General features: G+C 37.1%; 1 protein-coding gene across 2 annotated transcripts in view; it reads right to left on the reverse strand.

Moving 5' to 3' along the window:
- Positions 1-214: 214 nt before the first annotated feature.
- LOC145987174 (neprilysin-11-like) overlaps positions 215-18078 on the reverse strand; it is a 52367-nt gene continuing 34503 nt past the window's right edge. For both annotated transcript variants that reach the window (XM_083121687.1, XM_083121686.1), the window contains 12 exons: positions 8512-8625; positions 6583-6724; positions 6130-6247; positions 5675-5771; positions 4955-5131; positions 4252-4352; positions 3873-3931; positions 3362-3413; positions 2917-2984; positions 2645-2793; positions 784-945; positions 215-473 (listed from right to left, as the gene is read on the reverse strand). In XM_083121687.1, the coding sequence (XP_082977813.1) occupies positions 297-473; positions 784-945; positions 2645-2793; positions 2917-2984; positions 3362-3413; positions 3873-3931; positions 4252-4352; positions 4955-5131; positions 5675-5771; positions 6130-6247; positions 6583-6724; positions 8512-8625 (1416 nt within the window). In that variant the 3' untranslated portion in view covers positions 215-296. The remainder of the gene's footprint in view (positions 474-783; positions 946-2644; positions 2794-2916; positions 2985-3361; positions 3414-3872; positions 3932-4251; positions 4353-4954; positions 5132-5674; positions 5772-6129; positions 6248-6582; positions 6725-8511; positions 8626-18078) is intronic.

An 18078-nucleotide genomic window follows, 5' to 3' on the forward strand; every position in this document is an offset into this window, starting at 1 on the left:
CTGTGCCAGACACGAAGAAAGAAAGTCCAAGACTGAATGGCTGGATGATGAGAATTTGAGAACTATTAAAATTAGATGCTGACGAAGTAGAATTGAAAGTTGGAAGGACAGATTGTGAAGGATATCAGTGTTCACCAATTGCTGTAGAATGCTAGAAATATCCTTACATAAATATAGTCTACAAACACAAATAACAAAAATCATAATATTTTACAATAAACACTTTGAAAGCTTTATTTTCACGTACATGATAATATAATCATAACAAAATCAAACATCGTACGGACTGCATGAGATCACCAGAGAATGCATTTTTCGGGAGGGTTCATTTTCGAACCCAGAGGACACTGCCAAGCCGAAGCAAACTCTGGCGAATTCATCATGGCGCCTAAAACTCGATAGCGGTCTGGACTGTGGGGATCTGACAACACTATATCAAGAAGTGTTTCCTTTGTGATGGAAGAGCACCAAAGCTGCAAGTAAATATTAACAAGTATTTTAAGTGATCTTATTAGCCACATCCTACGAAAGAAAAAAAAAGTGATTTGATCTCAGTCGTTAAGATATATGAAATGAAGCAAAGCAATTAAAAATCATAGGTGCTGATACATGTATATAAAAACAACATAGTGACGATAAATTTATTGAAATTAAACAAGGGAAAGCTACAATTAATCAAATCAAGAAAATATATAAAAATCAAAGCAAAACGACAAAGTTAAACATCAAGCAGCTGCGTAAATGAAACAAATTGTGCATTTAGAACATTACAAAAATACCTACATTTGCATATGCCAAGAAAAACAGCTGTTCTGGGGTGTAGGGTAAATCAGGCAACTTGAGATCTTGTCCAAAATTTTGAATATGTTTCTGATAAGCCCTGAACGCTTCCTTCAACCCCCCATTGTCTGCTATATTTTCTCCTTGAGTTGTGATGCCATTCAGCTGAAAGAAAATCAAAGGTTTATCCGTCTTATTCTGGTTTATCAATTACACTTATCGTAGTTGTTTATCATTTATTTGGAAGTGGTTGCATCAAAAAATTCAGCTAATTGTTCTGTACTCACAGAGTCAGTGATCAATTCAGGGGGTGGCACGGCGGGAAAGAGGGGAAATTACCTCCGGAAATTAAAAAGTCCCCTCCCCTAAAATTTCAGTAGCCTGGGAGAACATTCGATCAATAGCTAAGAAATTTGGCGACCATGTTGACTTTGCTTTCTTTCTTTCACCTTAATACAACGTACAATGTACTTTTACTGGGTTTTTTCGTAGTAATAAGCACTGATTCAGTCCAATTTATAATTAAAAGTCAAAATATTGAACCGATTTAAATTATCGTCCGTTTTGATAACTGCTAAATTAAGAAACAGGATGGATCAGAATACGCATCAAGATTCAAGATGTGTGAAGGTGTCAGCTGAAGGGAACGAGGAACCCACAGGTAGTTTTACTGACAATGTCATCCACAGATATGCTGTAGAAAGCCTAGATGCCTTAGTTTGAATGTAAATTACAGCATGCTATAAACCGCCTATTATAGTTTATTGATTTTCATAATCTCATTCTTAAGGTGATAGTTAATTATGCCAAATTACTCTTAATTAAAATTAATCACCTATCAGAAGTAAGGTGTGATTTAAAAATATTTGTATTGTTTTATTAGTATTACAATTTGATGCCTATGACCCCCCCTTCGTAAAATTTGATATCCCCTGGAGAAAAGAGGCTGGACTCAACACTGATCACAATGCAGGCAGGCACTTATTCGATGAGCTTCGTACTTACCACGTACTTACAATTGTTATTTGCTTTGTAAATTCATGCATCTCGTCTCATCACCTTTTTACGTGATTTCCATCATGTTATCTGTGTCTCTAATTTTATATATATATATATATATATATATATATATATATATATATATATCAGTGGTGTTCCCAAGGGGGTTTATGGGGGTTATGACCCCCCTTTCGACCCTATATAGGCTACCTAAAAAGAAGAACGTCAATAATAGGAAAAGATGGCAAAATGAGGGCAGACTATCCAAAGAAAGTGTACGTAACCCGTTCCTTTTGAAAATCCTGAGCAGGCTACTGATATATATATATATATATATCATTCGCCCTCTCTACCTCTCTTCTATCAGCTACCTTACTTTCTTTTCTGTTTCATATCCCTATCCTAAGATCCAATTTTCTTGCCCTGCATCTCTATCTATTATTGTTTTCTTTTTCAGTTTCTTCGTTCACCTTATTCTATTTTTCAGATTCTCTTGTTCGTTGCAGATTTTATTCATACGAGTATGCAGGTTAAATCAGTGGAGTGTCCATTTCTATCTCTATGCGTTATTCATAACGATGAAGATGAATTAATGAAATAGATGATGAGAAAAATCCATGTCTTACGCACGAGTCAAACCTGGGTCGTAGCATGCTACGTTAACGTTAGCTTTATACACATTCCTAAAAGTAACACTGGAATGCATAAAATGATGGTAAAATAATCGCTGAGTAGCAAATGGTCATTCCACGTAATAACGTTAATAATAGCTACTTAAGGCATCATTCCAATACACTTAACCAGTCCAACATTTTAAACTGGAACTTAATTTCTGAGGCGAAGTAATGTCAGAAAGGTAACTTACCATGGCTTGATTTTGTATCAATCCGTCAATTTCTGGAACACGAAAGCTCCCATACTGATTGACGAAACATTGGGCTTTTGCGGTGTATTCCTTCAGGGTCTGACTACTCCACCATTGGACCAGTTCACCCCACCTTCCAAACTGACGTCCTAAGGTAAAAGATAAACTTCAATCATGTGGACTGTCGATGGCTTATATTTGCATGTTATAAATTGTGACATTAATGATGAAATTGGTGTCAATTAATTTTCAATCAATAACATTTTTCTCACCTTCGTCGTCGTATCCATGTGTAATTTCATGACCAATCAACACGCCAGTAGCTCCGTAGTTCAAAGCTCTGAAAACAGAAGTTACAATCGGATTGAACGGAATATTTTCTTTCTGACAATTACGTTAATTTATTATTTCTTGTCAAATTATAGCAGTATAACTGACAACTGACTGGCACTGATAACTACTATCTAGTGTCCTGACCACGATTTTTTAACTTAGTTAAAACTAACTATTTAAAGAACACAAAAGGAATGTGCAGTAAGAAGGAATTATTTCAAGAAACATGTTCTTTATATATATATATTTTTATTTATTTGAGCTCAATTTATGAACACACACCCTGTGAAAGAGATGATGTTATTCAACCACAATTTTTCATTATATTCTACTAATAAACTGATAAAAATAACACTTTACACGCTGACGATAATAATTACTTACGCCAAATTCCCTTTTGCAAAGAAAGGAGGCTGCAGAATTCCAGCAGGAAAGCCTATAATCATAGAAATGTATTTCAGAATTCGGCCGTTAAATTACGTTGTCTTACAAGTTCTAGGGTGCCACCAAAAGGGAGCGACGGTGTGCTATTGCCATCATTACTTACATTCAGAATAACTCTTCTGATACTGTTATTAGTGTATGTATCCAATACAACCACTCCACGAGAATATTTCTATTACCACTCTTTCTCATGTAACAAGCGTATCAAACTGCTTACAAATTAAATCAAGGAGTATAAAAGTAAGCTGGAAACGTATTTTTCTCATGTTTCTCCTGTGAATGTTATTAATATAACAATATTTACCTACGCCTCTTTATTTCTTTAAAATACTACTTGAGATTCGTACTTAGTTTTTCTTGGTAAATATCCCATGCCTATACTGTAACAATACAAAGTTCTGGATCATTGTTCATATTGACAGAAATGCTAACTACAAGAACAAGTACTCACATACTATGTTCTTCCTGGGATTGTAATACGCATTTACAACATTAGGGTTAGTGTCCCACCTGTGAAAAAAGAAGTAAAAATATAAATGTTTACATTAATTTGATTTTAGGAATAAATATTATCCGTGTTGAAATATAAGGTTTCAAATTATGAGCCTACTAAACTATAAAAGTTATTAATTATTATGTTTTTTTAAAAGAGAAATATATGTGCACGTGTATTATATATGTGATCGTCTTGCTATGAGATCTATAAATTACATCAAAGTTATTGCTTTCATTTAAGATTCATATCACGTATAGCGTTAGCAGATAATATTTAAAATTACTGTAATTTCAACTTCTTAGCTAACATTTGTTTATGTAACAATAATACTTACTGCTTCCTATCGGTTGGTTTGCGAAGTTCTTTCAGAGTGCGTAAGTTATTTACAGTGATCATATTTTCAAGGTTTATTATATGTCCGTTCCTGATCGCAAGCTGAAAGCATAAAAATATATGTAGTATATCAAGCATCGCCTTAAGATTCGAAAATTCGTTGAAGTTTCGTTCTTTAAACTGAAAATAAAATATAACTAATTTAACTGTTTGCTCTCTCTCTCTCTCTCTCTCTCTCTCTCTCTCTCTCTCTCTCTCTTTTCCAATCTATCCGTACTTCTTTCTTACTTTCTATCTTTCTCGTTACACCCCTTCCTCTAATACTAGATTTACATTACAGATACTTCATAATTTTGTAGTATTCATGTTCTAGTGTAATCTTACTTTCACTTTCCTTACTAAAAGTTTGTGTAGTTCGACTGATGGTAAAATCATCTGATGTAAAAATTATTCCATTGTAAAAGATTGATGATGAGATTATTAGTAGCAGCTTTAGTAGAGAGAGAAGTTGAAGTAATTAACAAAAATGTTGTGAAAAATTTGTCTCAACCAGGGATCTAATCTGAGACACTAACATTTAAGCGTCTTTCAAATTGAATTTCTCAGATCGATGTAGAAGTTATCAGGTAGTTACATATTTATGTTGTATGTTTCTACGTTATATTTTTAAAATATCTTTATAATTTGCAGTGAATTCGACTTACTCCTTGATAATATGTATCCAGTGCTGATTTGTTACCGTACCAATCTGGAAATCCAATTATAGAACCCATTATGGTCATCTTTTCAAGAGCATATGCTTTGGTAGCCCCATCCATCCACATATTCTCTGCTAGGATTTCTTTGTAGCTAGCCGCTACATTGTAAATCATTTCTTGAGCCTAGATATGAAAATGTTTTCCTTGGATTATTATGTTGTTAGATATAGTGTAATATTTTGACACCTACGTACAGTCACCGGCAATAAAAATGAGACACTTAGATCCTGAAATACTCGCTTCCCTGTAAGGCGTTATGTGTGTTGACTAACTATACGGCGAGAAGTGGATTTTAATAACGAATTATCAATAGCAACGTCTACCAACGCCGTAAAGTTAGGCAACACGCATAAAGCTTTGCAGGGAAGTGGGTATTTCAGGATCTAGGTATCCCATTTTTATTGCCGGTGACTGTACATTTAAAATTGAACAGGAAATTATAAAAACAGTCCGCGTGTTAGAACTGCATTTGGTAAAAAAAAAGAGTTATATATTTGGGTTAATGTAAATAATATTAATTTTGAACTCGTCAAAACTGTTACGAGAAATTCGTGTGCTTTATTTGGTGAGAACCTTTCAAATTTTTCGGCACGTGTTTAATTTCTTCTGATGAATTTATTCTATTAATGGAAACCATACTAGCGTGGTGTTTAAAATAATACTTACGGTGTTTTTGGATTCCCAGCCAAAGAAATTGTCTATGTATTTGTATCCAATAGCAAACCCCAAATGCTCGTTGATGGTATTGACGCAATCTTCCCATCTATTTCAAAAGAGGTTTTTTTTAAAGGTTGAATTAAAATAATCATTATTTTGATGATTATTACCTTAGCTTACATCTCATATGCACATTACACAGTGATTTGGATCCCACTTTAAATTGTACGTCCAGTCACTAATAGTCTATCTGAGCATAAAATGGACTAAGGAAAAAAAAACTTTGACAAACGTTTTTACTTTTTAGTTAGAACGTATATCCTAAACAAACAAAATCTAATAAGAGATAACCAAATTCAAAAAAATGCAAATAGTATTTAGATCTTAATTAATTCTAAGAATTATAGTAAGAGAATGATAGCTATGGATATCAAAGAAATATAATGGGAAGAAATAACACTCACCTGGGAATAGGTTCTTTAGTTCCACTCATGGCATTTCTATATTCGTAATAGTGATTTCGAAGGCTTTGAGTTGATTCCTTTGTTAGAGGTTTAAGTAGTTGCCAAATCAGCTCGTTCACTACAAATAATAAATAAAACCAAAGACAATTCTTGAAAAACAAATGTTTATATGGGATGATTTTAGATATAAAACACTTCATCAAGAGTTAATCAGCATGTTAGGTCACTTATATTGAATATTGTAAGTGAGATTTATCAGGATGTAAGTGAGAAAATGCATACAAATACGTACACCTAGTTCTACAGTTGAAGTACAGCAGTCTGGTTAAAATGCTAATTTACGAATGTTTCTTCTTTTCTTTTCTACATATAAAGCTATGAACTTTTAACTATATACCGTGCAGAATATACATAGAGAAAACAATTGATAGGTTATTTATATTGTAAAATTACCTATTGTTCTGACCGGAAATTTATCCAATAGGCTGACTAAGTCGTGGATATAAGTTGTCTCTCTCACAATGAGCTTTTCGTTGTTGCTAATATCAATCCCGGTCCGCCAGAATATTCTCTGCAATAGACGCTTCCATCTTATCTGCAAAATGTAGGTAACAAAAGTCAAGTGTGCGCAATGTAGGGTACAAAATACATGCACAGAAACTAACATACGAAATTGTCTCTTTACTCACCTCAGTAATGTTCTTCTTTGAACTTGCAGTTATTGAATATATATTTTCAATCTTTAGGTTTGCATTTGGTATTTTCATATTCCGAACAGACTGCAAGAGTCAAAATGTAAGCTGTGCTTATTGTGAAATATTGTGGTGTGGTGCAAATATTTTGCAAAGTTTATATACCGTTTTCCCTCCTTCCTTCCTGAACATTCCGTAACACGGCGTATTGCCAGTTCAAATGAAAATCTGCTCAATTTTAGCACAAAATGTATTATTATTGTTTGGCTAAATGTTCCCTCAAAGACTAAAAGTTTGTACATCCTCTAACCAGAAAGATATCAAGATTCTGAATATTTCTGCATCCGTGAACCTGAGTTAATGAAATCAAAGGAAGTTGGTGTTATAGCAGGAAAATGCACTCGGCGTATTGTGTAAAAATGAAATAATGTTACAAGTGGCTGTGTTTCACCCAGTAAATTAGACAAGACGCAGGGCAGTTCAGTGACAGAAACGGAAAAGTTGCATGCACGGAACATAGCAGTCATTAAAAGTTTGGTGATCGTTTTGTAAGTCGAACAGGGCAACCACAAAACTAACTGTCTTCTCTGATCAAAGTGAGCAGTTTAATGTTGTCTCCTTGCAATTGTCTTATCGTTCCACACTGGATCTCTTCTACAATGGCGTGGCGATACATAAGAACTATATGACTATCAAGTAGTGCGTACAGTCATGGACACTTCTGGGTTGAAACAAAGGAATTGACTTTCAATTAAATCGTTACAACCCAGAAATGTCCATGACTGTACAATCAATCTGTAACTCCGGGCCGTATCTGATCTATTGTGCTCGAAAATCAAATAGCTACTAGCACTAGCAGATTTTTATCGAAGGGGACTAAGATTATAAAGATGGTTAGGACTATTACATAGCTGCGTTGTGAAGAGGGGGGGAGTATAAAATATTCCGTAATTACTATTTTTAACCTTTGTTTTAAAAGTTGTTGAAAGACAAAATGGTAATCGGGGGATCATTTGAAGGATAATTTGCATTTACCACTTTGGTTTTTCTAGAATTCTTTCCTGATTTCATTTGAAAATTTTTATATTCTCAATATTTTCTAAGGGGCTGTAGCCCTATCAGCTCCCCCTCTTCCTGCGTACACAAGTGGCTACTAATGTGCTCTAGTGAAACATAAAAATGTGTTCAAGACTGAAGTGTTTGGCTCTGTACTTTCCGGAATTTGCATTGTATTGAACTACAGTATAGCTAATGTTAATGCCTTCTAGAAGTACCTGAATATTTTTAAAAAATAGTTCAACAAAGAACAATATAGTGACTTTTAACTACGGTAGTATCAAGTATTTACTTCCATTTAAAATTAATCATAAAAATTGAATTGATGTAGAATACAATATGCCTTTCCTAATTTGAGGTTACGTTATTAGCCTATTTGCTGTATATTCCTGACCGCCTTGGTGGCTGAGTTGAGTGATCTACAAACGATCTCTGTGCCGGGTGTGTTCCTTTGTGAGTGTGCCTTCACAAATTTTATCTAATCATCCATCCTCATCGTCGCGATTACTTTACGGTAACATAATAACAACGTAAAATAGGAAAAAAACAAAACAAAATATGTAATGCCTTCCTCTTTACATTATTCTTTAAAGCTTCCTGGTTTTCCGTGCCACTTACCAGCAATTAGCATTACCTTTGGATGGTAGTTGTAAGTGGACACGCTGTTCGTCATTACTTGGAGCTCTAAGACTTTCATAGGATGGTACATCTTGTTGTTATCTCTTCTCTCCTCCGGCGCTGAAGTAATCTGTAAGTCAAGAGAGAAAAATTTGAAGCAAATTATAGTAATACTGTTCCTGTTTATAATTTAAGTAATTGAAATTAATTCAAACCTTTTCTTCGTAAATTTGTGTAATGTTTATAATGAAGTTCATTTCATATTCATTCCATGTTTGGATTATGAAAAACCTATTGAAATCGACGTTTAAACCTTAAAGTTTTACATAGGATCCTCGAATTAGGAATGGTACCGAGAAATCTTTCAAAATTGAGGTGAGACGAGAATCTCGTTCTCCTATGAGACTTTAATGAACTACAGTAAGAATCACGAACCTTCCGACCCTCTGTAAACAACCGTCTCACTTCGAGTAACGTATCACTCCGCGCCAGCTGTTCGTGAATGGTGCGGCCATCATATGCTGCTCACTCGCAACCTTTAATTTTACGTAACGTGGAATTGGATTGGATTGATTTGGTGTTTTAAGTCCACTTTATGCACAGTAAGGCTAATCGGGACTGGACCTACAGGTTAAAGTGGGATCCGAACCACTTGTGCCTCCACCGGGTATCGAACCCGGGACCCCTTGATTACAAGGCGACGACGCTACCACTGCGCCATCGGGGAGGCCCTACGTAACGTGGAAAAACGTATTCTTATTTTAACTGATAATCTACACATTGAAGTATATTACATTTTCTACAAGTGATTAAATACGTGTTCTTGTTCAAGAATGAACTTATTTTTCTACGCCAAAAGTCCCAATTTTCTGACACTGGGTAAACATATCCCCCTTCCCCCCTCCTCTCTCAGTATGACAGCGCCAAAGTTATACAAGAGAGTGAGAGATTCGTTTCAGTAAATCCAAGCCTTTTGGTTTTATTGCTTCCTCTTCCACCAAATTATTGCCCAACATTGTTGACATGTAGAGTATTGTTTTCTCCTTTGTGCAACAAATATACCGCCAGTTTTAGCAGAAGCTAAACAAAGATAAGGCGGGGAATAAAAAGAGATTGGTTATCTTTCTCTCGGTTTCTCGTGCACTAGAAAACAAGAATACTATAATACGCACGTCTCATGCAAGTAATGTATTTTCTTACCTTGATTCGGCAGTTCCTTTTTGAACTTGAGGCATTTTCGGCGCTCGACATCATGCTGTCAGAGTACGGTCTGTCAAATTTGCTTCCCAAAAAGGAACTCAACGTGGCACAAGAGGCGATTTAACGTCGACTGCTAAAATTGGGAGAACGTCATCAATCATCACTATCAACATCTTCCCCACAGTGGACAGGACGGCTCTTTGATTTAAAGAATACGAAAGCACCTCGCGTTGTATTGCGCTTATCTCAAAATCGGTGTACTTGTTTATACGAGCAACAACGTGGTTTTTTTCGCGGGACTCGCAACTTGACCGGTCGTTTTCCTTTCTTTCACCACACCGAAAACACAAAGACGCAGACACACAATTACACTTGGACACCAACTTCACTGCTTTGCTCAGGATAGCACCGACACAACGTCACATAAACGTTAAGAACAACCTGCTTCTTGCCACTTTTCAAACGGGTGTATTTCCGAAAGACTACTCTGAAAACACGGGAAGACCTTCCTGCACGCATGGAAGTCGCCATGTTCGAAACTGGCGCTATTTTCTTGCTGTTCACGTGATCGATTGTAATTTATACAATAATCACGTATTATTATTATAAACAGAAACCTTTAATGAAAATATATTTTAAAATGTATAATCCAATGTAACTTACACGTTTTTCTTCCATTAGCGTACCTTCATAGAACGGACTACATGATGCGGAAGAAATCCGTTATTAGGCTGTTGCCAACCTCAACACTTCTCACTAAGTCAAGTACAGAAACGGAAGTGGAATGTCGAATGTCGGCATATGATAGTGTGATTTCACATTGTCAGTGACGATCCTCCGGGGTTGGGGGAGGGGGTGGGACGCAGGAGTCGATCTATAATCCAGAGGTGTTCACCATCCGGATGGTGACATTCTCACACTCCGGAATACTTTGCGGGTAGGGGAGGGCAGTATTCTACAGTCTTCTTTCCCCACTTTTATGCTTCTCTAAGTTGCCGTTTTACGTAGTTTCCCTTGGTGTCTTTGCTGCATAATCCAGCATTTTTGAACGGGATGAAAAGGACATACGTCTGTGTTTCTGGATGAAGTAACTTTAGAGATGTTGAAATACACTCTGGAGGATACTGGAATGTGTGTCATTGAGGTGTAGATCGACCATGTTGTGACACGCACATTTGTCATTAGTTACGAGACGATGGGGGATAGGTGATATTTGAATTCCAAATTAGTTAGCCGCCCCCGTGACGGAGTGGTTAGCACATCGCGCTACGACGCCAGGCGTCCCGGGTTCGAATCGTGGCCATTCATCGATTTCATCATATCATCATCATTCATCCGCATCTTCGCAAATTAGCCATAAGTGGCACAAGAGGGGAAGTAAAATAAAGCAAATCAATCAAACCAAATGAGTTATTTCCATTATTTGTATCTCATTAATAATTATTAATTTAGTCAATCAAATCATATGTATTAGCTTACTTTCATCATCTATAATAATAAATCATAACACTTTCAAACATCAAATAAATTTAATGAAGAAACCCCGGTTTCAAAACGTAATTTACCTCAATGTGTCACATTCTTCTAGCAAGGATTTTTTTAGTAAAATATGAGAGAAGATTAATCTTTGGTACGGAACCGTCTTACTCCTGGGGGATAAGATGTAAATTTTGTATTTTAATTTTACCGTTGCTTTTCTTTCACTTTTGGCTAATGCCGACGATGAGAATGAGTGAACGTCAGATGAAATTGATGAAACACCCATGCCGGGATTCGAGCCAGGGAACTTCGGTAATTAGTCTGAAACTCGGCCACCAGGCAAGATGTACATTTTTTTTATTATTATTATTTTTACATACATTCAATAACTTTCAACAGGTCATCAGTGATACACTGCTTATTCCGCATCTGTTGACAAATGGAATGTTTTTACACCTTGTAGACTATGTGGATTATTTTTTTCATAAGTTTGCAACACTGTTAGGGTACACGTGCTTTTGTTTACAGAAGGTCTTAAGTTCTATGATTCTCACTTTAGAATGTATCATGGTTGAAAATTGCACTTAAATAAAAATTCATTTACTCTGAAACTTATTCTTACGTATCAAGCGATTATCCAACTGATTATTTACAGATATATTACAGATAGGTTGTATTTTGTTCATCGTTGTTGCAATGTTATTCAACAACTGTGAAGCTGTAGGGCGTGGTTGCATACATTTGGGATAAAATTGTGGTTTTGCAGGGTTTGTGGAGTCGAAACGAAGCGTCCGGCGAACAAAATTTATTTAACATGTAAATTGTATGTACTTATTTCGAATATAGGTGCAATTTTACAAAATGTTCTCTTAATAAACTAATTTTGAAGATAGATCCACAAAGTTTAAAACAATAACATTATTTTTTACTAGCACCGAAAAAAAATCCATGGGTTAGATTGACAACGTTCAAGCAAGGTGTGTTGGGAAATTGTGAGGCATTGCGGATACTAGGGGTGAATTCGCAAAATACAAGTTGCGGGAATCGGCAGTTATCCAAACGTCTGCCTTATTCTATATTCTATCCCAGGTATCTCTGGAGAAAGGCCGCGCATGAGGGCAGAGAAGGGGAAAAAGTGAATAGGTTGAGCTGAAGCAGTTCACGCTGTTGCAAAGGGTGGTAACTGCAGTCGCCACCCCCACCCCCCGCAATCCCGTTCCCTCGCACGTGTTCACTGGTCGATCCGTCTCGGGTCACAACTTGCGCAGAGACTTTTTTTTTCATTCGTTTGCTCCAGAGATACCCGGGTCAGAGTATAATACACGTGCACTGTCCTATTCTAAAGCATATTTCAGAGTATTACAGGCGAGGCAGACTCCTGTTAGACGGTGCATCTGTTCCTGAAGTCCTCAATGTATATGATACAACAATAATGGAAAGAATCGGCCTTTGTCGAGTTCGCCCTTAAAGTCTGCACTGCTATTAGTTCTCCAGCATGGTTTTCATTCTCAGTACACATTTATGTTTCTTAATTAAGATAGTCACTCATGTGAATTTCTTACAACAGCAAACCCCTCGTGCGCCCATGTCTCGTACACATTGATGATTTCGATTTTTATGTTTAAAGTTTATCCTTTCCGATTCTGAGTAGAATTGGAACGAGTATGGACCAACGAACTCCCCTTTTAATTGATATTAATGGCTTTTTTATTGATTTTAATCCAGTATCGAGGGGTGCCGCTATTGTTAATTAATCAAGCGGAGAGTATAGGGGGAGGGCGAGGGAGATGAGTCATGGATGATTCATGTGCACGTGGGAGCTTGGAATTATTGATTTTCAATTAGTGTACAATATATACTATTATGTATCCCGGTTTCACCATAATCTAACCCAATATTTGTACTTTATATACGCGTTACAGCCGGATATGAGTCACGGATAATTCATACAGACGTGGAGCTTGGTCTTAATGGTTTTCCATTAGTAGTGCACAATAGATACTATTATGGAACCCGATTCCGGCCTATTCTAACCCAAGGAACTCGGTTCCATCTTATTCTAAGGCAGATTATGCTTTTCTTATACGCGAGGATGAGTCAAGGCTGATTCATGCAGTCGTGGGAACTTGATGTTAATGCGTTTTATTCACTAACGAGGAGACGGTTCCGGCCTATTCTAAGCCAATTTTTGGCGTCATCCGTGGTTTGCACTTGGTGATGACGTCATGAGCCGCCATTTTGGCGTCGGTGGTGAGTCATATTTGGTATAATTGAGGAGCTGGAAGGAGCCGAGGGTAGAGGATATTATTTATAAAGGTGAAGAAATTGAATAATGTAACCTATATGAAAACGAAGTATACGGGCAAAATGCGTGTTATTAATAATAATTGCTATTAAAAAATGCAAGTTTGCGTCGCGCGCAGAGAGCCCTTTCGTACGAATTCGCACCAGAAAAGAAGAATATTTCCTCCGCCACTCCCTGCCAAGTGAGGGATCGCCGCCGGGCTAAGGGAAGAAAGGGGCCATTGTCAGCTCACAGCTGTCCTCTACCGGAACTGTATGGGATAATAATTTGTGATGGATGACGCTTGCCGCCAATATTTTAACACGTAATGATAGTTGTATTGATTTGTCCCTTCAGAATGTAGCTACAGCCTATTTGACCTAAAGCGTAAGGGATGTGTCTAAACTAGAAGCAAACCCAAGACAATTCAGAGCAGATGCGATCCACATTTGTCTAAATTACGGGGTTTCGATCCACGGACCCTTTGATTATTATTGCTTTATAAGCTACAGGATGGTTGTTAATGCGTATTTTTTATATGAAATTGACCAGATTTTCTCTCCAAGATTTCCAATATCTCCATGTGGATTGCAAGTTTATGTTTAATATTGTATTTGTGGTGGTTTATATACTTTTCAGATAACTTTTTTAGTAACTCAATACCGTTTTTTTAAAATGAAAGAAATTGTTTCTACACACGAAATTTTTATTTTCATAAACTAATCTACTACAAAATATGTAATAAATAAAGCATTTTCAATTGTTACATAGCGGAGCATACTATTCTACTACAAAGTAGCGTAATACTAACGTTTTTTTTATCTAAAATATAATTTCTTCACAAGTGTGATATCCAGTCTGTCTGTTGTTGTTAAGGGTTTGCTTCACTGTTCACTCAAGATTCTTCTAGTATCCATGTTCACATCTTACCCAAGTACACTGAGGCTAGTGAACCCCCATCTACTACAAGGTTCTGCGCACTGATTACGTGCTCACTGCACCCATACTCTTGATAAAGTCAAGAAAACGAACTTGTAATTTTTTTCTCACTATGCGGTCATTATTTTTCAAATCTTTCCCAAAGAAAGATAGAAAGTATTTCATAGTTAGGTTCCTGCTTACATCATACAGGAACATAATACAGTACAATCCGCACACACTGGACAAAGGATTCTGAATAACTGTTCTGTTTATACACCAAGAAATGCACTTCCGTTTCAAATACTCTGTCACAGAAGCACTGGGGTTTTCACCAAAACTGTCAAAGTATGTTCCGTGGCAATTCGAATCAATGTACAAGACAGTCCAATGTGTTCCAGGCCCCGAATCTCTGTCTGTATTGATAATCAGGGAAGCTGGAAACTTGATATTTTTCGGTAAGGTGTTGTCTGCAAACACTTCAACGAAGCTTTCAGATAGAACACTGTCTTGATGTACTATCATGGCTATGGTATCCATTTTGCAGATGAATTCAATGAATATAAGGTCTCGTCTGACGACGAGATGCTTCCTTCTTTGTAGTCTGTTGTCGAGTTGTTCTCGCCTTGTGTTGATGCACATGCAGGTACAACGTGCTGAATGAAACTGTCCGTACAGGTGAGCGTTTCTCAGTGCACAAGATATGTTTCTCAGGCTGTGGTTGTTCTCACAGCAGCTATATGCAGGGAAACTTAGTAGAGCTGATTTAGGGCATCCAAGCTGCTCCAAGTTAATCACAGTGCAGTGAAGTAAGGTAGAAAGGAAATGGCATTTTACTGCGCCAAGGGAATAAATGGCTGAGGCTTTTTCGGAACAGCAGGATAAAATACTGGACATATTGGAAAAATACACTTCTCCAGTTTCCCAGGAGAGACCTTGCATATTTTGTGTTTCCCAGAAATTTTCATTTTGTATTCTGATATCAAGATCTTCCCATGTTCACGGTGGTTTTATCACCCACGATTGCAAACAATTAGAATCTGGATCCACAACAGTTATTTCTTTTGGAATATATTTCTCATGATTATCTCGAAATCCTATAAAATCGATACCGGCTCTCATATTGTGATCCGACTTTGTGGCTGACAGTCACTCAACTGAAGGCTTATTTGCTATAATCAGTATATATGCCGCGGTTCTTGTCAATTTAAACCAACGAATCAAATTATCCATAAATGACACAAGTGACTGAGGAGGGGAGTGGTGAAGCAAAAGAGACATTTAATGTCACACTACTGTCGCGAATTAAGTTCCATGTGGAATCAATTTCCATGGTTGGTGAAAGACTAAAGGCATTCAGGGCAAAGTCATTATCGTAGTCCTCACGCGATATACTGTTCCCACTATCAGAAAAATAAAGAGAAGTACCCGAGAATAACGTGTAATATGCTTGAACGACATTTTTGTCACTATAATTGAGTGCCAGTGGCTGACTTGGGATAGACTTATTTCCTATTTGAAACTGAAGCGAACTAAGAATGAAATGTTGAAAGTTGAAAGGGTTAGAGTCAAATCTACCATTGAAAGCGCTATTCGATACGAATCCTACTATGATACGTTTAGGCACTGTACCTAAAAATATGTTGTCGAGATTGTAGGAAGTGATATTTTGAGGCAGTGTGATTGATTTTACTTCTACTCGTGTTATAGGGTACTTTGCTGTTGCTTTTTCAAAGGCTTCACTGTGTGCTAAGCCTACATGAGGGCTAATTGTCACACGGCGAACAAATATGGAGACATCTTGTAACTGAACTCGATATTCTGTATTCGCACTGGTTATTAAAGCAAACGCATCACTTGTTCTGTGCAATATAACTCGCATAGAAACTTTGTTCATTAGAAGGCGGTGTGAGAGGTAATGTCTGTATGAAGCCGCCCACACATTTCGAAACTACGGCTACCTGTTGCAAAAACATGCGTTTCTCAATTCCTTTGTTAGATTCTCTAGTTTTCCAGGAGTGTTGCGGTACAAGAGAGAGGCAGTGAGGTGTGATTTTTTAGCTTCGTTCGAGTAATTCAATAAAGTTTCAATGTAAGCACTGAAGACATATGATACTGAGGAGGATGAAATCAATTTGTCGTTCAACATTACATCAACTTGATAAAAGAGTGAATGTAGAAAATTGTTCACGGGGGAAACCAAGTTAACTGTAGCCAAATTTGTTCCATCAGGTTTAGTAACTTTGCATCTCTCATACAAATAAACATGCGAAGGGTCCAAATATTCATCGCTGCTACCAACTACTGAAAATTCAATTGGAGAATCTGATGTCAGCGTAGAAAGTGGGCGATATTCAACCAACGCTGAATTCTCGATACTTGTCTGAGTAAGTGGAAGCGTAAACAAATCAAGTTCCGAGTTTGTACAATCGCAGAAGGCAGGGTGTAAGAAAGACATGACGCTTAGCTATCGAAAATATCTCTCTTTCCCCTACGCCTTCTCTTTTTCGACTGAAAAGGTACTAGAGGGATACCAAATTTTATAGTTGGAGCTTTCCGTTTTCTTTTTCCGCTACCAGAGAGATGTTGAGTAATTTTTTGTTCTGCCTTGCCTCTCAATGTTTCCCCTGCTTCGCTTAGGCGGGTTCTAATCGAATGCTTTACCGGCTTATTTTCCAGCACATCCCCAACTACTTGCATCCCAGTTGTCAGTGCTTGTTGTCCTAAAGTTTTAGCGCTTTGTTTGAGCAATGGAATAGCCAGACGGAACAACCAATTGAAGATAGATCCTAACCCGTGTCCCCTTTGAAACGCTGGACCTGAATAATATGGGAGTCCAGATCTGGCCTGCTCGAGATAGTAATTGCGGCACAGCTCTCCTCTGTCGTATTTCATTTTTTTCTTAAAATGAAGTTTAACGGTCAACTCCTCAAATGCAAATGAGGGCTTACGACCCGCATTGTACCTTAAAAGGATTTCAACGGTGTCGAAATAATACTTTGATACTGATAAATAATGAACAGGATTGAAAATAATACTTTGTGAACGTCCATACGGAACAGAAGGTATAGTAAACATTCTGAAAAGTGGTGCTTTAGTATCTCCTACCATCTGGTGACTTACTATGTCGCTGTACACCATAATTTGTTGTGGAAAGCCAATACTTAAATTTGCTTGTTTCGAAGCTTGTGATTGCTTCACAATATTCCTATCTGGTTCAAAGCCCAACTGTAATGCTAAGATGGGCGAAAATTTGAGTGTGGATAATTGAGAATCGTAGTTTCCTTCGACAGTGTTTGCCGAGTAATTGCACCCGAAATAAAAAAAGCACTTCTCCTATGTGATTTTCATTCAAAACTTGTAACACAGACTCTACAGTGGGATATCCAGGGGACACAACCGTTTTTCCACTCTGCCTATTTGCCTGACCTGGCCGTGAGTTTTGAACTGTCCATTCAATCTCATTTTTCCCTTTCATAACATTGTAAAGACTATTAGTAAAGTGGACTTCAGAGAGTCCTACAACCAATTCTCCAGAATTTAAGTTCATTGGATATGAAAGTTTGGTACTAAAATGAGAAGCTGTATTGTTTCTGAAAAGTTTCTTGGACGCATTTGAAACCAAAGTGACGTAGTATTCATTGTCACTGCCTTCAGCGATCATTCTTCCGCTTTTTTAAAATGTAATGTTACGCTCGACGC

This window comes from Lepisma saccharinum, chromosome 4 (assembly GCF_977018435.1).
Source record: "Lepisma saccharinum chromosome 4, izLepSacc3.1, whole genome shotgun sequence".
Lineage (NCBI taxonomy): Eukaryota > Metazoa > Arthropoda > Insecta > Zygentoma > Lepismatidae > Lepisma > Lepisma saccharinum.